The 23,081-nt window shown below is 31.5% G+C and overlaps 4 protein-coding genes across 5 annotated transcripts; 1 reads left to right on the top strand and 3 right to left on the bottom strand.

Annotated features, from left to right (window-relative positions):
- Window position 1: 1 nt before the first annotated feature.
- Window positions 2–4,807, bottom strand: LOC137930311 (ankyrin repeat and SOCS box protein 3-like). The gene is made up of 3 exons (XM_068773545.1): window positions 3,560–4,807; window positions 1,704–1,922; window positions 2–370 (listed from the first exon to the last, which is right to left on the bottom strand). The coding sequence occupies exons 1-3, from the start codon at window positions 4,715–4,717 to the stop codon at window positions 149–151; spliced, it is 1,599 nt and encodes a 532-aa protein (XP_068629646.1). The 5' UTR covers window positions 4,718–4,807; the 3' UTR covers window positions 2–148.
- A 1,894-nt stretch (window positions 4,808–6,701) lies between these two features.
- On the bottom strand, window positions 6,702–14,433 carry LOC137929994 (uncharacterized). Of its 2 annotated transcripts, none has more exons than XM_068773146.1 (6): window positions 13,754–14,433; window positions 12,319–12,410; window positions 11,211–11,434; window positions 9,459–9,690; window positions 8,313–8,458; window positions 6,702–7,121 (listed from the first exon to the last, which is right to left on the bottom strand). In XM_068773146.1, exons 1-6 carry the CDS (start codon window positions 14,376–14,378, stop codon window positions 6,917–6,919), a joined length of 1,524 nt encoding a protein of 507 aa, XP_068629247.1. In that variant the 5' UTR covers window positions 14,379–14,433; the 3' UTR covers window positions 6,702–6,916. The 2 variants fall into 2 exon arrangements, with proteins under 2 accessions (XP_068629247.1, XP_068629249.1); XM_068773148.1 differs by having other exon boundaries at window positions 9,459–9,687.
- A 324-nt stretch (window positions 14,434–14,757) lies between these two features.
- LOC137928731 (beta-1,4-galactosyltransferase 2-like) lies at window positions 14,758–17,595 on the top strand. Its single transcript, XM_068771687.1, has 4 exons — window positions 14,758–15,152; window positions 15,226–15,513; window positions 16,470–16,685; window positions 16,970–17,595. The coding sequence occupies exons 1-4, from the start codon at window positions 14,815–14,817 to the stop codon at window positions 17,097–17,099; spliced, it is 972 nt and encodes a 323-aa protein (XP_068627788.1). The 5' UTR covers window positions 14,758–14,814; the 3' UTR covers window positions 17,100–17,595.
- Window positions 17,596–18,394: 799 nt separating this feature from the next.
- LOC137928742 (motile sperm domain-containing protein 1-like) lies at window positions 18,395–22,283 on the bottom strand. The gene is made up of 4 exons (XM_068771698.1): window positions 21,990–22,283; window positions 21,755–21,918; window positions 20,957–21,123; window positions 18,395–20,106 (listed from the first exon to the last, which is right to left on the bottom strand). Exons 1-4 carry the CDS (start codon window positions 22,108–22,110, stop codon window positions 19,917–19,919), a joined length of 642 nt encoding a protein of 213 aa, XP_068627799.1. The 5' UTR covers window positions 22,111–22,283; the 3' UTR covers window positions 18,395–19,916.
- Window positions 22,284–23,081: the final 798 nt, after the last annotated feature.

The following is a 23,081-nucleotide window of genomic DNA, read 5'->3' as shown; positions in this document are numbered from 1 at the left end:
ATTATAGTTACACATTGTTCATAACAATACATCAAGCACTACAATATGTGTATGTACTTATTATAAATAAGCATGATGAAAGTGTAAATTTGCAGCAATAATCTCAGGAGCTATGGTTCTACAATTATAAATTATGGAATAAATGATTTTATTTATACCGTAAGTAATCTTTTATGACAGGAGGTAATATTAATGCATTAAGGATTTTAAGGAAATTATTAGATGTCTGCTTTCCACACAATTTATGTCTCATTACTTCTCTTATCTTCACTCTGCATAAATGTTTTAATGGCAACACTGCATATGATAGTGTTTTAACAGTGGTTTTATCTATGTCCACACCTATTAGTAACAATACGTGCTCTTGCACCTAAAAAAAAGATATAATATGTTTAATTAATACTTAATATCTAATGCCGACTTATTTTAGAATAATATTTCAGTTAACAAATTCAGACATTTTTCAAATTTGATTTGAAAAAACAAAAATAGCAAGAAGAGAAGATGCCTTAACTATACATATTTCTACTATAACTGTTTGGTCCAAGTATAGTAATAAACACTAACTCTATTCATGTGCTGGTAAAACATTAAAAAAACATAACTATTTATAAAATATGTGAAAGTACCTCAGGGACCATAACCATTGGTGTTAGTAGGAATAAAACTTCATAAATCATCGACTTTTATGCATAGAATTACAATAATAGTATAAAATGTGAGTATAAACATTATGAAGTTATTAAAAAAAGAGAGATCGTAACATGAATAACTTCTTGTATACTCCCTCTATTACCCAAGTTCTCGATGAGGATGAATTTAAATCAATCTTGGAACTTGCTATGCTCTGCGAAATCGTACAGTAATGAGAAGTATCGTAGATGAACGAAACTGACATAACACAAAGAATTGGCAATTGACAGGCCGGCCACATGGGGTGATACTACAGACCGGTGAGCACAGTGTTGGACACCCATCCAAAAGGTGGATAATTTAAGAAACGAGATGCAGTCCACTTCTAACCGGAAATCTATGGAAGAGTCATATGTACAGGAATGGATGTTCTAACTGTAATAATTATGACAGAAAGTTGACTTAACATCAGATTGGGCAGTAATTTGGAGTACGGAGGCCAACTTAGATCAACTTGCCCAAAACAACTAATGCTGAGGCAGTCGAATCGCTTAACAAAAGTCATTTGTTATGCAATGAAGTGACACGCTAAAAGAAGATCATAAAGCTCAGTAACATTATAGGTACTATAATGCAGGATATTTTATTAGACATTATTCCAGCACTTATAGAGGGTGCAAAATTTAAGTTAGGACTTAAATAATTGTTATTATTAAGTTCTTGTTTACAATAAATTAACATATTGTATTTAAAAATATGTTAGTAATAATATTTGTATCGATATTTAACACAACATGATAAGCGGTGCCATAAGTGCTTCCAGATTGTACCGACATAGTGACTATGCATGCATTTTTATTTACTATATCACTACTGTAATGGCTAATTTTTGTATTGGCTCCTCATAACAGTGATGCGAACACGTGCTGGTAGGACGACAACTATCGCATTACTGCGACAAAATTCAAAGTTGCATACTGACAAGCATACTACATAGAGCCGCGCGCCAATACAGCTTGAGTATCCATAACAGTATATTTATTACGAAAACTAATATTGCGTAAACATACCTCTATTGGTATTCTTCCCAATGAAAAATTATGTAATGCAAATTTTAATAAGAATTCAGGTTCACAATATAAACTGTATGGCAACATTTCTGGTATGGTACTTGGGTTAGCAGAGACTGATGCTACAAATGCATCAGGAATGAAACATTCTTTGGTTGAAGGCAATGCAGTTGAAGTATAATCTATGTTGCATCCATGGTCACAAAGAAATGTAAACACCTGTGAAAAATTCATGTGATATGTTAATCAATATTGAATACATTTTTTTACTTTACATAGACCACTTTAGTACAGAGCGATTGGTTTTGGGTGTGAAAGCTTCAAAGTGGTGAATGTATAGCTTATTTTCTGTCAATTTGTGGTACACCATATCCAAATATCAATGGATTCCAAAATAATAATTAATGACATGGTAATATAGTAAAAAAAAACATTTTCAAAATTAAAATAATTACTGTACAATTTCTTACTGCTAGAAGTTTTTGGTCTGTGATATAGACCAATAGATTTTCAGATTAATCACTTTACACCTATAACCAATCACCTTACACAGGTTGGATATTTGGATGCATTTTTACCAATAATTTTTAAATAAAAAGAATGAAAGTAGCTTTAACATTGATGAGAAAATAAATCAAAAGAATTATTTCCAAGGGCACTACAGATGCAGTTTGTTATCTCACTAATACAATCAGGTATAGTTGTCTTGTTCATTTATTCATATCTTGGGATTCTCTCCATACAGAAATGTTTTCTATAATAAACTTACAACTACAACTGGGGGATGAATATCTCATCTGATTATCCAGAATTCTGTTACAATATAACGATCAATTATCTAGGTTCACCAATATAAATACTATATTTTTAATTGATAGCATGACAGAATTAGGTATAAATCATAAGACAAATAATTTAGTAACATCTCTAAAAAATAAAATAATAATTTAGAGCAAGTAAACGAATGTATCAGATTTATTATTAAAAATAGAATAGATTACTTTTTAAAAAGCTGGGTGGGGGACAGCATCTACACCACAAACTTTATGAAAGCTCTTTAAACCTCCCTTGTGGGTTAATAAAAAATCTCTAAGCCCTATTGGTTCCAGAAAAATTGTAATGACTCAGAGATGAAAATCTTTTATATTTATTTATGTGAAAATGAATTAAGATGGGTAAATTATATTAACTACTTAAGTGATTTATGGAAAGGTTATGCCTTACATTAGGAACAATTGATTGGTCAGTTTTCATAGTATAAGGGGGACTGGAAAATAATGTTGCTTTCTAAAGTTAAATTCACATGATTATATTTTTAACAAATTTTATTTCTAATCAACAGCATTTCCACCTTCTTTATCAACAACCTTTTGCCATCTAGCATACAAATTTTTAATGCCTGAGCATTAAAAATCAATATGTTTTTCTGTAAAATATGTTGATAGAAATGACATTACTTGCCAGTCCCGCTAATACAAAATTTGGGCTAAATATTTATATGAAGTTTTTTTGGATAAAAAAATCAAGAAGTGGCTTCAATAAGTAATTAATAGATAACTTTATAAGGGAAACTATTTTAAAATAATACATATGCATAAACAGGTGTAGTTTGTTATTGTCATACTTGGACAGGGATAATAAGCTGGAATAGCCTTCTCCCTCATATATAAGCACTCTATTCAAAAGTACTTTTAAGGTTTAATGCTTAATAAGCCAACTCCTTATCTTTTAGTAAATATGCATTTATCTATCTAGAGTTGTTATCAAACAACATAACATATGTGATTGTGATAGTGATTCTTTAAATCCAAGTGAACTATTTTAAGGTAACAGAAATATCATATGTATAAACTTACCTCTGTAAAGCAATCTGAATTTGGTGCATAGTGTAAGTACACAAGAGGTGGACACTCATTTATGTTAAAAGCATCAACAGAAATTCCTCTTAAAAGAAATAAGTTAAAATATTCTTCAAATTTTTCTGGAGACTTTTTAAAAACATACTCACATATATTTAGATATATATTCAATGATGCAGAAGCCATGTATGATGGTTGAACAAAACCAATTTTTTCCAATATCACATGAAACGGCTCAACCAAATCAAAAAATTCTGGTCCTAAATCAGAATATAATAAGCATTCTAGTATTTCCATATCTAAATAATGTGGCTTGCATACATCTAGTATAATATCATGATTTATTTTCTCTTTACTAGTAGCTTCCAAGAGTGATTTAAATATATTGCAGTGACCATTTTTCAGTGCTATGTTCAATGCCATATCATCTTCAATGTCTTTAATATGAGGATCAGCTCCTACTTTTAATAAGAATGAAACAACATTGTCACATGAACCCATTGTAGCTAACATTAGTGCACTGTCACCATTTATGGTTACTTGGTTTATATCATTCACATATGGATATAAAGTTTTAACAGATTCTAAGCAGCCTTTATAGCATGCAAAATGAAAGGCTGTGAAATTACAGTCATTCAAAATTTCGGGATCGGCTCCAGCACAAAGTAGAATATTAACTGCCTCTGCTTGCATAGCCAAAGCAGCATCATGTAATGCAGTGTGTCCATCAAAATCTTGCACATCAATCATAGCACCATACTCTAAAAACAATTGAATTACATCTAATCTCCCTTGACTACTTACAACATGCAATGGTGTCAAATTCTCAGAATTCCCATAGTTTACTATGTCTGGCACATTTTCTAACAATGCTCTTATAAGTTTGACAGATGCAGCGTAATTACAAGCAATCTGAAGTGCAGTATTGCCTTCATGATCCTCAGCTAGGGGTCTACATTGAGGATGTTTTAAGATCAGCTTCAGACTTTCATAACTATTACCACAAGCTGCTTCGTGGAGGCAAGTCCATCCTCTGTTATCAACACAACTAGGATTTATTTTTTTAAGAAATCTTTTAACAGCTGGCACATTATTATTTCGCGCTGCTAAATTCAGTCCATTTGTTGTAGAAGGATTTAAAGAGCTGAAGTCCATTATTTACGCAAAAAAGTTTAATATAACGCACAAGAATTAACGTTTAGCATAATCGCAAATAAGTTAAATAATTTAATGTTTTAATATTAATGTTCTTATAATTTTTTTAACTAATGATTAATCAACAATAAAAAACCTTTTAAAATCTAGTATTAAACGGCCGATGCGGAATATATTCTTTGTAATGCTAATTTCCTTTTAGTAATTTTTCTTTAAGACCTTTCGAAAATATTTATAAATGTAGCATAAAAGTCAAATGGATAATAAAATTTGTCAATACTTGTTAGCTTTTTTATGACTATTTGCAGCATATGCTCCGAGATTTTAGCCAAAAAGATTTCAACAAATTTCATAATTTTGTCCAAAAGTTGGCTTGTTTTTAGCCCAACTATCGATTTATGATTTATGAACCCATCTTTCTGGTTTATACATTCATGTCTTTAAATGTTGAACACATATATATCTTCTTCTACATCTCATAAACACAGATATGTGTTTTGTGATTTAGGGCCCTTTTAAAAAACACTTTATGTGTTTTGCGAATGAAAGGCATTTAAACACTGTGTATATTATAATTTGTAACCGTTTACTTTTTTTTAATGTTCATATTATTTTACAACTTTTTTAGCACAAAAATAGTAAAAATCGACATTCTTTTTATGTTATATACTTTAAATTATGGTTCTCATTTTTCTTTTAACATTTCATTATTCATCATTCAAAAAAAAAATAAAAAAAATATTTTCAACTTTGGTGCCCCCCCTGCTTGCGGTGCCTGGTGCGGCCGCCCCGCTCGCCACCCCCTAGCTACGACACTGCGTAAAGGTTCCTCGGAATGAGACCTCGGCTTAGGCTGTCATTATCATCTGTCATAGCATTCCGACATAAAGGCGCCCGAAAGGGCACGACTTTGACTTTATCACTTGCTAAGCATAGCATTGGAAGAAGAGAAGAAACTCCAGCAACGCTTCTGCCTAATTTAATAGGGGTTGACGTTCCCTGTGATTTGAGATCCGTCCTCGTTTTCGACAAGACCGGTTACCGAATGGCGTTAAATTACTACGTCTGCTAATTTTATCATCATCCTTAATACAACGGTGAACAGAAGAAAATATATACATATATCATATGTTTACTTAAGTTTTAAGCAAATTAATTACTAAATAAAAACGACATATTTTCTGATCTAAGGTACGTAATGAAAAACTTATTATGAAATTATGATATTTATTTAAAAAATAAAATCAATTTACAATGATTCATATTCGAAATAATATATTTTCGTGAGAATTTAGTCTTTCATAGTTGTTTTTTTATTAAAAATATGAGTCTAGGTGTTAGAGACGGTAAAAATTGTCATAAAAGAATAGGTGAAAGAATTAAAATGAATTTTGCGTACATATAAGTAACTTACAGTTATACAACAACTGTTGGTTTTATTAAAAATTAAATCAAGTAAAACATTGGATGACACAATTTCGAAATTTAATATGACAAAGACAAACTAAAGACATTGAAAGATGGTTTATTTAGTAGTACAAATTATCTTGAATTTGTTTTTACAAAAAAATATTGTTGTAAACCCTTTATAATAACCGCTTCTTATACCAATGTATATTAAAAAAGATAGTATTAAAACTTAATATCCATAGTGGTCCTCAGGTAGACCTCCAGAGGACCTCAGAAGACTCGACAAGAGTCTGTATTGATTGGGATGATCAAAAAATGTTGTCCACAAAAATTAACCTATTTTCGACCAACTACACCGTTGTCTGGACTTTGCAAATATCCATAGTTACAGCTAATCTTCAGATTTTTAGGCATTATGGTTGAAATGTAGCTACAAGTCCACCAGAACCAGTTAAATTTTGAAAGTCGTCTATAAGAAAACTGAGAACCTCTGTGGCGGCAGGCACCCCCTAGTTGTCTCATGTTTCTCATTTATGTATATTATAATTTGAGGAATATTTTTATTATATTATATTATATTATATACATTACTCAAATTATAGTACAATGTAATTATGTATCGGCCGGAGCAATAGATAATGCGTATTTTTGCTTAAGCGCATTGTGCACACGCCGCATTCCCTAACGCACCTTCACAAATATGCCCGTATTGACATACCGGGGAAACGTCATAATTGGTAGTAAATTTATTTTATGTTGCACATTACTGAAATCAGTAATCTAAGAAGTTTATTCTTTATTTGTTATTAGTAGTGGGAATTTTATCGGCGTGATCGTGGCGGCGCGGGACAAGGAAGTCGCGCGCGGGGAACGAGGAGAGCGCGGAGAGCGCGCGGGGTAGGGCCGCAGTCGGAGCTCCTCCGCGCTGCGGAACGAGCCACGTGACGCGCGACGTCTGAACAGTGACGTCACTGATGTTTCTTGCAGTAGACATCTGAGGAAACGATGGCTTAGTGCATCTATTTATTACTTTTAACAGTACTTAAGTATTAACACCCCTACAACAAAAAGCGCTACGCCACTGCAGCAGATGTTACGCTAACTCCACAACAGATTACGTTCCCAAAACTTAGTTTATCAAAAAATCTATCGGCTGATATGATGATGAATGTAATCCAAGGGTCTAAAATGGTACTTATGATGTTTGTTGTCCAATAACGCTTTAGGAATAGAAAAATATTCTTTATCCTAAATGAAACAAAAGATTGTTGTGTTGAAATAATAGTTCCATTATTACGAAATACGTCTATAAAATATTATTAAAGTTACATGGCTATTTCTACAACTGCCAGAAGTTCCCACAGTCGCGCCGCGCAAATCAACAACAAAAAAATTATCAAATTATTAAAATTGGAGTCAACAATCTCCAAACTACAATAAATCGAAAAACACAACGCATGCGCGTCCGTAAAAAGACGGCTCCATATTGGTGCATTAGCGTAATTTTTGTTGCGGTGGCGGTAACGCAATTTCTGTTACAATAGCCTTAGAGCAACTTTTGGGGCGGTTTCTCTAATACATAAGTACTCTTTTGTCTAATTAAGTTAAATGTCTTCCTGTTAATAAACATCAGGTAGTTTTCAGATGGAGCAGTTGAAGTAACCCCAGCATCTATCTGTTGACAAATATCTCAATGAAACTGCACACACTCGAGTTGCGAGTTCCGAAGATCGGTCAGTTTTCAGTTACTGCGGTTGGTAAATAAAATGTTGTAGTTGCCAAAGTAGAAGCTATCGCACAACTGTCAACCCGCGGGCCCTGACCGATGACACACTTCAAACAAAGAGTGAATAATCGTCTTATTGATAGACGACGGACTCGATGTATCGGCTAAAGTGCAAGAGTTCTATAACTCGTGCGCCGCGCCGTGCGGCTGTGTTGATATTATTCCCGAAGGTGTATAAATAACTTTGTAACTTTGTCAACAAGAGCATTTCAGCAACGGTATTCCATATGGAACATTATTGTCTTTTACTTCTCATAGCAGTCTTTTATTTCCTTTAAGATAGACATCCCCTCCCTACGCGTAAAACATTGTTCAACAAATATTTCGGATGCTTGGGTCAGAATAATGTGAAATAAACAAACATCTATCATTTAAAGGAGTTAAAAAGTAGATCCTTACTTTTCTAATTCGGTGAGCTGCTGCTTAGGCGTGGAGGCGGCTACAGGCCGCGACCGTCCGAGCTTGGCGCGAGTCGACTGCAACATGTCTTGAGTGACTAATGGCTGACTCTCCTTTGGTACCGGTTTCGACCTCACTGGATTATCCTGTAGCCACACCAGTATAGAAAGTGATACCATAAGTGTTAATTTATAATATTTTATGTTCTGGAGGTAGATTGATGAACTTTACCGATTTCTATACCGATAAGCTATAGAAAATATCTGCTGATCAATAGAATTAAGATGATTGACTTATTAGGCCAGTAATTTTTTCAGGTACGCCTTTGAATCGGAATGGAGTAGCGCTTATGCTAGGCAAATAGTGACCACTTCCCTTAATTATAGTTTCTAGTTTTTACGGATTGAAGGACCTTAGTCTTGAAATATAAGTGATGATGGCACTTAATGATGACTTCTTCAAAAATCTATATAATCTGAAACCTAAGGTGACCTATTAAGAAAAGATAAATTAAATAAAAAACGGCACCACTAAACAATTGTTGTTTAATCTGTAACCTATTTAAATATCGAATCTATCATTATACCGATTAAAAATCTATTATTTTTAATGTGTATTAAAATTAAAACATAATATATTTTATTACACAATTTATTGTCTGTTGCACAGGAAAGTGACTTTTATAATTTCACACTGAGGACATGTTGCACCGACAAGAATTAAATAGTAATAATTGTTAAGTACAAAAAAATACAGAATTGTTTTTATTTCCGTCGTCTTTTAGCAAAAGTTTTTTTTATATACATCCCCACAGTAAAAACCTCTGATTACATCATCCCATTCTCATAATATACAACAACACTGACAATCAATTTAACACGAAGATATTTTGGGTTACAGTTTAATATTTTTGGAGGATTCTTAAATACTTTTCATATATTATTTAATTGTATTCCCTCTAAAGAAAGTGTTATTATAAAATTAACACACAATCGATTGTTCGTCTCTTTATTACTATTTAGAAAGTCGTCTCATATTGATTTCTGATTATTGACGTTTAAGTTAGGTAGTTGTATGAAACTAATATAAACTTATACTGTCTATTGCTGTAGGTGTGCTTATTTCAATAAATACTGGACATGATACCTTGGCTTTTCGCAGTTTAACATTAGCGATGTCCTCGGGCGTGATGGTCAACCTGGGCGCAGTTATCCTTGGTGGCGCGGAACCACATCGCGGCATGGTATTCGAGCGCGCCATTAGTTTCCCTGCTTGCTGCGGCGGTGGCGGTGGTGGTGGTGGCGGCGGGGGAGGAGGAGGAGGTGGCGGTGGTGGTGGAGGTCCTTTCACTGGCTCTGGGCGACACTCCTGTTGACTGCTATTTAAAATAGTTTGAAAAGGAACTTTTATTAGGTGTCTCAAAGGAAAGTTTTTATTTGTTTTGCTTGCTAAATGAAAGCAAATAGGATCATTTACAGTGACTCGTGTATGTGAACCAACGACATAGATAAGATCGCGGGAAGACGCTGGACGTGCGCAGCGCTAAACAGGTCATTGTACCGATCTTTGGGGGAGAACTGTGCCTTGCAGTGGGTGTCTATCTGCTGACTTGATGACTATGACGTACAACACTACACGTTAAGAGTTCTCTTTACGAAAAATGAGCCCAATTACAAAGAAACAAATCAGATTGAGCTTACCTATAACAGCATCCTTCAACTTAGAGATACAAGAGCATCAAACGCGCCCTGAGTAACAAACTCGACCGGTTTTTTGTGTCTATTTTTACAATATGGTTCATATAGGAGCGAATAATTCATTGATAAACTTTATTATCGGGTATACACACAGTCGTAACAGAGTATATTTCATAATTGAAGCATGCGTTGTGTTTGCCATAGTATTATAGAATTTGGGAGAAGACTGACACGAACAAAATTATATATTATTTATAAATCTATGTTCATAAAACAAATTTGTATTAGTTACACCATTTTAAAATGACTGGACCATTTTCTACGATTTTGTGTTTTTGGATTTGTAAAATATAATGAATATTGAAATATGATAATCATCAAATAAAACTTAATACATTTAAAAAACATCAGTCCAGGCGTGTTAAAAACTGAAGTTAATTTTGTGTCAATTTTAAAATCAGTAAGCAATTCATTGGCTTCTAGGCGGAATGAATTTCGCTGGGACAGCTTATTATTTATATAATATTCATTTTCAACATATAAACAGACATCTTTGTGTTTCAGGAGGTGCTAATTTTATTGTAAAAAAAGAGATTCTTATGAATCTATGTCACGTCTTTAAATTATGCTATATATATACATACATATACGGCACAATGTATTATTTGAAGTGCAGTAATATGACTTTTGTTATCTAGTAACACAAGTTACTTTACTTTAATTAGGCTTAGGAGACAGCAGTGACGTTTTCTAAATCGGGCCGATTCTTATTTAAAAAATTCTTATTTAAAAAAAACTTTTGAACGTGTAGTACTGACAGAACTTACTGTTCCTAGAAAAACAGGAACACTACCCGAACAGAACCCTAAGATAAACAAGTACTACGACCTAGTGAGATATAGGGAGAGGAGTTCGGTGAAGGTAAATGCATTGTAAGCAAACCTCTCTAGGCTTGCTACGCGGGTCGTTAGACCCTCTCTCTACTTAGAGATGGACTCGGCACTAGCATAGTGAATATCTAGAATGCCAAGAAGTCGTATCGAAGAGAGAAAGGAGGGAGCAATAATTTTTAATTTATTGTTAGATAATGGAACAGACTTATAAAATTAGTGTAATTATTATTCCGTCGGTCATAAAAGTTTACAAAACGATGTATGTTATTACTCAAAATGTAAATTTGTAAGTATAATACAACATTTACCTTTTGCTAAGCTTGTTCTCCAGTTCCTCGATCTTCACGGACATCTTCTTCACTTTGTCATGCAATTCCTCGTTTTCTTGTGACAATCGCGATTGCTTTGTATTTAGTTCTTCTAGAAACTTCCTTAGTTCTTTAATTTCTTCTATCATTAAATTACACCCACTTGCACAAACGTTAGGTTCGTGAAGTATGTCGGAGTACAGTCCGGTTATAGATTGATAGCCCTAAAATTTAATCTAATTTCAAGCGCACAGGTAATGTTCACCTATTGTCACGTATTTTTATGCTTTACAAAAGCTTCCAAGTAACAAGTTGTGGCCATTGTTAAATAACTGAAAGTAGGTGGATGACAGAGACATAAAAAATTCATCATACAAATTATTAATAGCACATTAAATGTTTATGTTGCAATGTAAGTTACGTCTTGTTTTAAACCCCAAGTAGCCGTTATTGGCTAATTTATAGGGTTGATTTAAAAAAATTGACGTTAGAAATGTTATTACCTTTGAATGTAATACTATTATTACAATCAAAAGTTATTTAAATAGGTTAAGATTTGGAGAGAAATGATCACACATTATTTATATTGTATATCGGTCTCATGTTCGAGAAGAGCCGAGAGAATTTTTTTACTAAAACTGTTTCATTTTATTTAACTAATTAATCACATTTACTATAGACATCACCGTAGTCAAGATAATAATAGGACGTCGTTGGATGCGGAGACCGATCATGGTGGCAATTCTTAAAACTTATACCTTGCTGTCTATAAGCTGGTTGGTATGACAAACATAGATCAAATTGTTTTCTATTTTATTTTTAGGCCATTGACTTGCTTATTTATTATATTTTTATTTCATAATAACGGAGTGATTAATGAAATTTAGCGTATAAGCCTATTCTGAAAATCCGCAAGCAAAATAGCTAAATTTCAATACATAACCAAATATCAGGAGAAACTCAACTAGAACTTCAGAAGATAAATGCACTTAAGGAGGCATCACGTTAACATGTGCATTAAAACCTTTCTACCTATATATAATGATAATAATATGTATGTCTACAATGAAAGCTTGGGTCAAAAATGCTATAAAAAATATTTATTTACCTTTCGACCGATCCATGTGCAAAGGTCCAAAATACGCCATGGCTTCGAGCGGTTAACCCGACGGACGCCTTTATCTTTGCGCGGAGTTTCACCTGATAACACGAACCATTCCATGTCATTAAACAAATCCGTGTCCACATCACACTCAATCTCCAGATCCAATCTCACACAGTCTCTCTTAGCGCACATTTTTTATTATTTTGTAAACATTAACGATACTTGTTCGCTTAAAACCTGAATCGCAATGCAATTCGTTAGGAATTTATTAAGCGTTAGTTTTGAATGCGGATGATGTCACTTCGCTATATTTATACGAGTGACTTTTTTCCGTTGATTTTTATTCATAAAGTTATGAAACTAATAATCATATTACAATAACCTATTAACCTTTACGCAATACATGCATTCGTAAAACTATCTGAACTTCGATAGTGTGACAAACCAATCTTTGTAAATATTTTATGTTATAAACATTGTTAAAGTTTAAACAAACGGTATAAGATTTGTTACAAAAAACCAAGAAATTCAACGAAGTTAACTCTATATAAATCAACTTCTAAATATCCATAAATCAACTGTTACAGTGCGTTGAGTCATTAGGATGACCTTCTATGCTTATAATTAGGCCACGGAAGTCCTTCGTTTAATAACGTATAAATGTCTTAATCTTAAATTTTAACTAAACGGCATAAGAGCGTGTTGTCGAATGTACGAGATATTTAATTATCAATTAAATTCGTGATGTAGAGATCCTCATAGGACTTGGTTTTTCATATATATTCATATTTACGTTGGAAATTGATTTTTATTGTACTTTTATTAACTGGGCGCAAATGTCGTTCGCATGTAAACCAAATTCGAGTAGTATAATGTAAGTATTCTATTTCGCTAAATCTGTTTTGTTAAGGACTTATCCATATTTGTTAATAACCAAACGCAATAAATATAATGATTGTGATAGCAAGTTACATTCTTTGCCAATGTATCTTTCTCCTAAAAAAGTGAAACAGCTTCTTTTTTAGATCTAGCTAAAACTCAAATTCTAATATCTTTTACAAAAATTGGGGATTAGGAAAAAAGGAAAATGAACTTGTTTTGGACGAAGTTAGTGAATAGAGCACATGGCCCAAACAAATAACTTTGTAATAGAATGTAGCAAGAAATTTGAGACAATTACATATTTGGCGATGAGTTTCATAGCTTGTACGATACCAGTGTATCAATTATTCAAACAACACCAATCAGTATAAATAAAACACCTATGCCTAGTACTAAAGTTGCTTTTACAACCATTGACAAGAGAAAATATTTTTACATATCAGACTTTTATTTCAATTAGGATATAGAACCTCTCTCTACTCTTCAGGTTCTTTTCTCCTAAAATCATATCTATCTTTATAAATAATACATTTATATATTTTTTATAAATACTTACTGGATATATAGGTTTTTCTTGATTTTTGTATTACGTCTCTAAACAAATTTGTCTCCGATTTCAATCTTCTTTTGCGTATTTTATATGAGCTATTACTGTTTACTGACTTAAACGATGCTTCTGATCCTGTTGACAACTTGCTAGACGAGTCCGATGATTTAAATGGATTACATTCCGTCAAATAATCTGTCGAATAACTTGGTGTGCTATGTCCAGTAGATTTATTTTTCTTCGAGGGATGAAATTCCTCGTTGTCCTCAAAGAAATCTTTTCTGTTACGTTTGTTTGCTAAACACAACTCGGAATTTTCGTTAGATGTAGAATCTTCAAAATTGTAGTATTTACTAAACGACAGGTTTACATCTACAACGCTACTGTTTATATGAGCAACAATCGGCTCTGTTTGCGTACAGTTATTAATTTTACTTTCGTCAGTCATTACTATACTCACAAACGGCGGTGTGAGATTGCTCTCATCGTCTTTACAATTGTTCAAATTGGGCTCCCAAGAAATATCAAGTATATTTTCTTTAGAACATTTCCGTATGACTTCAATTGAATTATTTATTACCGAATCCTTAGCTTCGTCCTCAGTGTTAGTTTCTTTTTTACTGTCTACTGTCATTTTAATACTTTTTCATGTTACACGCCAGGTTTATTATTAAACAGATTGTGATAATTAAAACATTTTTAAGCAGTATGAAACGATTTATATCATTGTCAAATATTTTCCAATGTCGGGTATTTTTATTAACAATGTATCTTATTGCAGTTATAAAAATACCTTACAAAAATCTATAGAATTTTCAAAGAAATTGCGAAACAACTTTTATTTGTATAAAGTTTATTGTTTTGATATAATAACTTAATTCATAGATTTGTAAACCATTTTCTGCTAAAAAGCTTATATTTTAATAGTTGCAAACAGAACAGCACTAAATCGTTAAAGTGTCAGTGTCAGAATAATGCGGAACATTGTTTTTCTCTGCAATGAGATCAGCTGATCAATAAAAACAAAAGTTTAATGTGTTTCTGTAATAATTTATATTAATTTTTATTTTATGATGCGCTATGCGCGAAAAAAAAAGTATTTTTATTTATTATTTATTATCGCTGTGTTAGTTCTATTGTTGCACCCTGATATGAATTCACGCCGTACGTATGACTTTATAGAAAAACAAAATATTCTTAACGCACTACATGAAGAAACAGCTGAAAACTATACGAGTACTGCCCTTGTTACCTGTGATTACCATGATATTATATATTACGATGTAACAATGCCTGCTACGTCTATAGACCGCGATTTGAATGAGAGTTATAGAATCAAAGAAGGCGGCGAATACGCTCCTGTTGAATGTAAAGCTTCCTTCAGTTCTGCAATTATCGTACCTTATCGGTATTAAATGTTTTATTCGTAGTATTATATATTTTTGATAATTTAATGTACTAAACACATTTAATGAATGCAGGGACAAAGCCGAATTGTTGCGAACTTTTTTAGTGCATATGCACTCGTTCTTGCGTCGTCAACATATCCACTATCGAATATATGTAGTAGAACAACTGGATTCAAGGCCATACAACAGAGCCAAGTTGATTAATATTGGTGCAATAACTGCAATAAATGCAGGATATCCTTGTCTCATTCTACACGATGTTGATATGCTACCACTAACGCCGGCTAATGTATATGCATGTACAAAAAACCCTCGGCACATGTGGAGCAGCAATAATAAGTTCAGCTGGAGAGTCACTAAGTATAAATATTTCCTTTCACTAGTATACATTATAATAGTTTATGTAGATGCAAATAGGTTCATTCTGCCACAAAATCATTTTATTGGCATTTATTTTAAATACAACAGAGCTTTAATTATTGTGAAGTGTCACTACATGGGTATATAAAGCTGGATATCTATCATTTATTTAACATATAGTATGCACTAAAATAAACTGTTAATTTATCTCTAAATCAGAAACTGAAATAATGCTTGAATAATAGTAGGCAATGAGTGAGCATCTATAGAAACCAAGGATATATTCCTGCAATAGTAAGTAGTATTCATTCCAAAGGTCTACAAGATTTGTATTCATAAGTTTTTGCAGAGAACATTATTAGTGCTTGTCTTTGTGAAATATGTTTGATCTTTCTCAATAACACACTAATAATATAAGGATTAATTTATTATATACCTATTTCCAATACCCCTTTATAAAGTTATTACTCTTACATTAATATATTTTTTCTATTGGAATGCAACAGGCCATTTTTAACATTACATTATTACATCTTAACACATTTATTTATATGGTAAGCCATACATTAATTACCAGCAAACCACTTTAAATCTTTTACACTTATTTCCAATCAGCTTGTATAAAGTTAATAAGAATTTTAAAATACTGATAGGATGCACTTTTTAGAATTTAAACTTTTCTCTGATCTGCAAAATGTCCTTGTATTCCTTACAAAAGAATGGGCAGTACTTAAATTTTTAACCATTGATTTTTATGGTTGTTTTCTCTAAACATTATTTGAGAGGGCCAAAATAAGTAGGCATACAATTATATGTAAGTAACAGTTTACCAACTCTCGGTATATAATGAAGATTTCCCACTTTCAACCTCCACTAGTGGCGCTAGACTTTATTAAAATACTTTAATAAACATTGACTTACATTATATCTAGGTTTTTAATGGATTTTACTTCCAGGTTTGTCTTGGCATATTCAAATGTCTTTGGCGGGGCAATTGCTATATTGGCAAAACAATTTAGAGATATAAATGGTATGAGCAACAAATATTTTGGTGTGAGTGGTGAAGATGATGACTTATATGAAAGATTAGAAGCATTTAACCTAAAACCTTGTAGATTCGATCCAAAAATTAGCCAATATTTCAAGTCTCCTTATAATCCTGAAAGATCTTGGTAAGCGTAAATTTAGAACTATTGTTGGTAATTTATAATGAAATGAAAAATAATATTTTTAAACTTATGTACCTTAACCTGTGCATACAGCATATAATAATTGCCTTTATTTTGATATTAAATTAGTTTTGATTTAAATATAGATAATTTTTTCCATAAACTATTTATATTAAAGAAAAAACATTTTTGTAAATTTAGGCTCCTTAAAAGTAATAGTAGCAAAAATTATGAATAATTGTCCATTGTTAACTTTTTTGAAGTCTGAAACAATATGCATGTTTTAGGAATGCAAAAAGCCCTGAGTTGACATTTACAAAAAAAGGAATGATTGAAGATGGACTCAACACTTTAAAGTATACTGAAGTGGCGACAGTACTCCATCCATTATTTACTCATATCATGGTTGATTTGTAGCATATCCAATTTATATTTAATAATTTTATGGGTATTCCATAGATAAATATCAAGTCGCAATTGGGGCATAAACTGGGTGTTAATGTTGTAAGAAAGTAATTTTCAGTAGTGTTTAAAAAAATTGCTATTTACTTTCAAAATAATTTTTTTTATTTGTTGTTTACAGAAGTGATCTCAAAAAATAGCAATTATGATTTATAGTCATAGTATAAAACAAAGAACAGGGTGTGGAAAATTCCTAATTTCGGCTTGATGTTGTATGAGGAGACCTTTTTATTTAAAGTTGTATGTCTAGCTATTGAAATTAACTACCTGCCATTTACGTTTAATTATATTTAGATATTAAAAGCTATATATAGTCATAGGAATAGTGTTTTTACGACATTAAACAAAAGAGTACATTGTGATACATAGCAATTGATTTAAATTAGAATAGTTACAGGCCTAAAAAGCCACAAGTTCCTGATACATAGATTAGCTTTTTCAAATGTTATTAATCACTAAGGCTATGCTACATATCATATAAAAATTGTTATTGCAAATTCATTGTAATTGAAGTATGTGTAAGTATATTGCTATGCTGTTATGCTTAGTTTACTTTTATTAGTTTTTTTTTTTTACTTAAAACTGCCGATATTTAAGATTTTAAAAGGTAATGGCAACATTAATAAATTTTCACTTCTATTTGATTATTATATATTCACTTTATAAAAAGGTTTAGGTTCCAAATATTTTATGAATGAATGCACCCTTAAAAAAAGAATTTATTGCCTGCTTTTTATAAAATAGTTAAGTTGACAAATTATATGTTGCCATAGTTTAGGTATTCTTGTCTTCGTATCAAGTAGCAAAGACTTGTTACCTATGGTCCTTAACCAAATCATTTATTATACTTAACACTTGTTTTAAAGTTTTAATGTTAAGTAACAACAATAAGATAAACATTTACAGCTGTCACATGTGAACCTGCTTATTATACCCCAATTGTTGGACCGCAACACCTGAAAGCACAGAGAACCAGAGGAGTTTCTACTCCTTCATTCGTACATTCTTAATAATATATTTATTACATATTACTTTTTATTTTCATTATTGAGAATATGCCAATTTTATATGATTATAAAAGTTGCGTAAAATATTAATTAGTTTTTATACAATAATTGTTGCCATTTGATCAAAATTTGAACGAAATATATATAAATATATTGCACACCATGCATTTTACTTTGTGGTACAAATATTTACATAATGATTATTTTAAGAATATATTTGATATACCTAATCACACTTCAGTTATATGTGTTTGCATGCAAACTTTTTTCTCGTCAAAGTTATACAGTTATTCATATACCTTCAGTAATATCATTAGAAGTTCCCATAGTGACACTGCACATGAGCTATAGTCCTATTGCACTTTAACTGTTGCTTAAAGTCTCGTTTGTCAACAAAACTTGGTTAGAAATTAAATAAAATTAGTAGGTTCATGTGTGACCGTGACACTTCCTATACAGTTATTTTACAAGGTGAAAAGGTCCTGCATCCACAAGAAGACAATGACGTCACCGTTGGGAACTAGTCTTAATTTAATAGCAATTAATACAGAGTTCCTTGCATAAGACCACTGGAAATTCGACTGTGTTGTAACTTGTTATGGAATTGAATAAATAAATGTTTACAATGTGTTAATTTTTATTCTGAAATACTATGTTAAATTAAAACACCCTGTTGCTGGCAATGGATATATTTGGTATGAACAGATTACAGGTGGTCCCATTACTCAATTTAAAAATGTAAATTACATTATTGAAATATTGTTTAAACCTAATATGTACAATAGATCTTTGTTACATTTTCACTATTTATACAAAAGTTCAAGATTTAATTATATAGCATTGGAAATTATTAAATTATTAATTAACAGATTAGTTAATCATGTAATGTTGAGATTGTCTAGTAAAATATTATTATTTGCCTTTGGACAAAACGATATACTATAATAAACCACAGCCTTCACTCAATTATTTATACTGCTGCAAAATATCACACTATTACAATAATACTAAAATTAATTTAGCACCCTCTACCAATTTTCTTAATATTTTACCTCACCTAATATATAAAAGTAATACTTAAAATTTATGTTTATTACAGTAGAAATATTAAACACCCACTTGCATAAAAAGAGAAAAAAATCACAACTATTTTATAATAGTCAAAAATATTTGTCATGTATCAATATGTCAGAGATTACCTGTATTAACAAGTCTTGTTTATATGATAGCATTGAAAGGTAACGGTTAACCAATTTTACCATAAACGTAAATGCAATTCATATATTTATTTAGCAATATGTAAGTTCTTTAAAAAAAATTAAAGATAATATTCCACAATGATTGTTATGAAAATATATGGCATTATCTCCAGAGATCGGGTACTCAGATGCTTATTACTTGTAATGAAAATCTCTAGATGGGAATGGGCTGTAAGATGGACAACCATACCTGCTTGCGTGATTAAGAAAACAATACAATTCTTTTGATTAGTTTATTACTATGTAATTTGGATTAAAAGTAGAGTTGTACAATAACGAACACAAATGTCAAACCTGATGCATCAGATTATCCGATCAATAATTACAATTTTAAGTATGCATTTTTATGATTTTTTTATTTAAAAGTTATCATATTCAGAAGTTGTTAAAACAAATTATGAATATATGGTATGACTTTGTAATCATTACATTGTGAATGTTAGGTTATTTATTTTCATAGTCACCAGTAGCCCCAAAAGTTGAATTGGTATTTGATGCTAAAAAAACTACGGTCGTAAAACTAGCATACTAACCAGTCCAAGTACAAATGAGAACACAAGTTTCAGGTTTGAGCCAATGTGTAGCCAATCTGGCAACTGTGATGGAGCTACTTTCTCTGGATGAGTAGGTAGCAAGAGAGCTGCTATACAACATATGCTAACTGCCACTGCAACTACATTGATGGGTTGCTGATCTCTGTGAATACATTTAGTTTTTTAGTCAAGATTCACTAACATTATCTTAAAAATTTATGCCTCTTAAATAAAGTGTCTAGTCCTCAGTGTAGTCTTAAGACAGTGTTGGATGGACCAGGTTATAAACAAAGTAAACCTGTGACTTTTAGCTGTACTACAAGTACATCAAACTCTATTTAACAAAGTAATGATTGAAGAAACCAACTATATTACAGTATTTTACTAAATTGACTTTATTTTGATTAAAATCAAAGTATTATGATTACATTTTCATTGGAAAATAAAAATTAGGGTGTAATTTTTCAACAAGATTTAAACTGCAGCACAACCTCAAACACAGGTGTTTCCAGACAAATTGTATAAGTAATATAAACTATTATAGTTTCATCTCTAAGATATTGTCAGTGGGAGCCAAAAGGTTCTCAAGTAATAAGCACAACAAGTAATTAGAGAAGGCCTGGCTTGTCCCACTACTAGGTGGACCAACAACAAAGTTGTGAGAAGTTACTTGATGTGAGCATTACTAAACCATGCAGTGGACTCTATCAGCTGACATGATAATAGTGATTGATAATTAGTTATCTAAATTACATTTTCTATTTCAAGTTATAAACAAGTAGATTTAATAATTTAATGATAAGATTCGCTTTTTATCCAAAGCATTGTTAAACTATCTATGCATATCTCAGCATAAACAACAAATTTTTAAAATAATTGTTAGATATCTTGTTTGTCATAAATAAACACCTAGTTTACTAAAACGAAGAGTACTTAAAGAAAAAAAAATTAAAATACTTTACAACCTGTAATATCTGCAATAATAGTAATATACTAAAACAAAATAATGTTACCTTTGATGTAAGGGATGATTGCATGTAGACTTAACAAGTTCTTCTGTTGGTCTAATAGATTGAGCCTTTGTGGTTAATGGATGGAAATTTTCACCTAAACTTTCTTGAAAAGTATTAAGAGGCTCTCCCTCTATAAGTTTTGTAGGAATGTCTCTCTTACCTAAAGCCTGAAACATATGAAAAAACACATGTAGCGATGAATGGTTTAAAAATAGTTTACTGTTTACAGATTGATTGGTTATACACATACAAGATTAAAAAGGTTGAATGTATAATTCAATTGCTATCAATTAATGTGGTACATCTTATTTGAAAATTCAAAATATCAGAAAAAATAAATAATGTAAAGATAATACAATAAGAACAATTATTTTCCTAATTTGGATTATTATGTATTAAAAATGTCTAAGCACCATGACGATGTAGAGATATGTAATAATTATTTACAAATATATATAATATTAACAGCAAAAATATTTAAACCAGTTATAGTCTGTGTTAATGTTATTTGCACATTAAGTGTTTATAAACAGTTAACAGATTTTCTTATCATTAATGGATGTAAAAAACAACTTATATAATATTTAACATTATTCAAAAGTATTCATCAAATTTTCTTTTGTAACACTATGTAAATGAATAATGATAAATAAATACATAGAAATTAAAAACATTGAATTTAAAACATTTGCATACAAGTTTTGCTTCAATGTTTGTTGTATTTTGTTGATATTACATAGAAGATATTGGTTTTAAATATTCTTTAACTTAAAATCGACCGGGAAATACTACACTTACTTGCTGAGTGTTTCTATCATACATTGTTATTCGGAATTTCTCAGTTGTGTTGCAATGTGACATGGAAGGTTGTGTGTATCGTACCACTATATCTATACAACTTTGCGCCCCAATTACACCCTCGGGATCAATAACAGTAAACTTATTCGGTGAAGTGCATAGTACTGAAAACAATATGTAAGTTTTTAGAAAGTACCAGATGGCTTAATTTGATAATGGTAACTTCAAAATTTACCTTTAAAGTTCACAGAGAAATCATATGGATTGTAAACAGTCAACAATTGTTTATGTGTATGCCTAGCATTTAAATAAAATTCCAACGCCACAGGGAACACAAAAACTGGAAAATTCTTCATGTTTTTATTTAATTCACTGACGAGAACAAAGTAAAAATACAACAACAATTTCGATTGTTTCGCATCTCGTAATTACTTGACAGCTGACAGCTGTGTTTTGACGAATAAGGTCGTCCCTGTTGTTTAAAAATAGTCTTGCTATAACGTTTTTCACTATTTTTAAAGGAACCAATTAATTAATCTGGTTACTGAGCACATTCATCAGTTTGTATTTATTTTTCTTCCACCTTCTAATAATACACTGCTAACCTGAACCTCCATTAACCGTTCAGCCTCTAATTCTCCCGTTTTATAATACAAAAAATATTATAGCCTAATATTAATTTTAATTTTGGAAAGTTTGTTAAATTTTAGCTTAACGTTATAAAATATGCATTAAATACAAATTCTTTCAGCAATAAAATTATGTAATTCATTTTATTAAAAAAGTGACAAAAAGTGATATGCATGTCGGAACTCTGTAGTTTCGGCCAGTGTCGACAGCAGGCCCTAGTTATCCGTAAACGTATAAAAACGCGGTAGGATTGACATTAATAAAGAATACTATAATGATACAACAAACGTGGGATGTAATTCGTACTTTCATAAAGACCTGCGAGATGTAAATGCGGTATTCTACAAGGAATTCTTAAGCTAGGTCTTTTTCGCTCTAATTCAGGTGATAGCAAATTGTTTTCGACGGTAATATACATTTACCTACATTTGATCCTGATGAAAAATAAGTGTTATTTGTGCACGTCGAATATATATGCTTTGTTATTGTGTTTAGTGCATAGCCAAACATTATCAAAGGGAAGCGTCAATCCCTTCTCAATTTTTTACGCTCCTACAGCCTTATATTGACTAATTAACCTGAGATGCAAACTAGATACTGAAAAATGAGACATTGAAAAGTGTCCAATTACATCAATGATGCAGAATCATTTTGAGGTGATATTTCATATTCCAGTTGAATTTTCTAGAAACTGCAT

This window comes from Battus philenor, unplaced genomic scaffold, assembly GCF_028537555.1.
Source record: "Battus philenor isolate CCGP_79_NKW_IND1 unplaced genomic scaffold, ilBatPhil1.0.hap1 SCAF_11, whole genome shotgun sequence".
NCBI lineage: Eukaryota > Metazoa > Arthropoda > Insecta > Lepidoptera > Papilionidae > Battus > Battus philenor.
Note: the sequence above shows the minus strand (reverse complement) of the source record. Positions and strands in the feature narration are given on the sequence as shown.

Coding starts and splice junctions, on each gene's coding strand:
- LOC137928731 (XM_068771687.1), top strand. CDS start 14,815: ATGATGCGCTATGCGCGAAAAAAAAAGTATTTTTATTTATTATTTATT. Junction 15,153..15,225: donor GCAATTATCGTACCTTATCG/GTATTAAATGTT, acceptor TAATGAATGCAG/GGACAAAGCCGAATTGTTGC. Junction 16,686..16,969: donor TATAATCCTGAAAGATCTTG/GTAAGCGTAAAT, acceptor TGCATGTTTTAG/GAATGCAAAAAGCCCTGAGT.
- LOC137929994 (XM_068773146.1), bottom strand. CDS start 14,378: ATGACAGTAGACAGTAAAAAAGAAACTAACACTGAGGACGAAGCTAAG. Junction 9,691..11,210: donor GAGAACAAGCTTAGCAAAAG/GTAAATGTTGTA, acceptor TATTTTAAATAG/CAGTCAACAGGAGTGTCGCC. Junction 8,459..9,458: donor TTAAACTGCGAAAAGCCAAG/GTATCATGTCCA, acceptor GTGTGGCTACAG/GATAATCCAGTGAGGTCGAA.
- LOC137930311 (XM_068773545.1), bottom strand. CDS start 4,717: ATGGACTTCAGCTCTTTAAATCCTTCTACAACAAATGGACTGAATTTA. Junction 1,923..3,559: donor ATTCAGATTGCTTTACAGAG/GTAAGTTTATAC, acceptor AATTTTTCACAG/GTGTTTACATTTCTTTGTGA. Junction 371..1,703: donor TGGGAAGAATACCAATAGAG/GTATGTTTACGC, acceptor TCTTTTTTTTAG/GTGCAAGAGCACGTATTGTT.
- LOC137928742 (XM_068771698.1), bottom strand. CDS start 22,110: ATGAAGAATTTTCCAGTTTTTGTGTTCCCTGTGGCGTTGGAATTTTAT. Junction 21,919..21,989: donor TTTCTCTGTGAACTTTAAAG/GTAAATTTTGAA, acceptor TATTGTTTTCAG/TACTATGCACTTCACCGAAT. Junction 20,107..20,956: donor AATCATCCCTTACATCAAAG/GTAACATTATTT, acceptor ATGTATTCACAG/AGATCAGCAACCCATCAATG.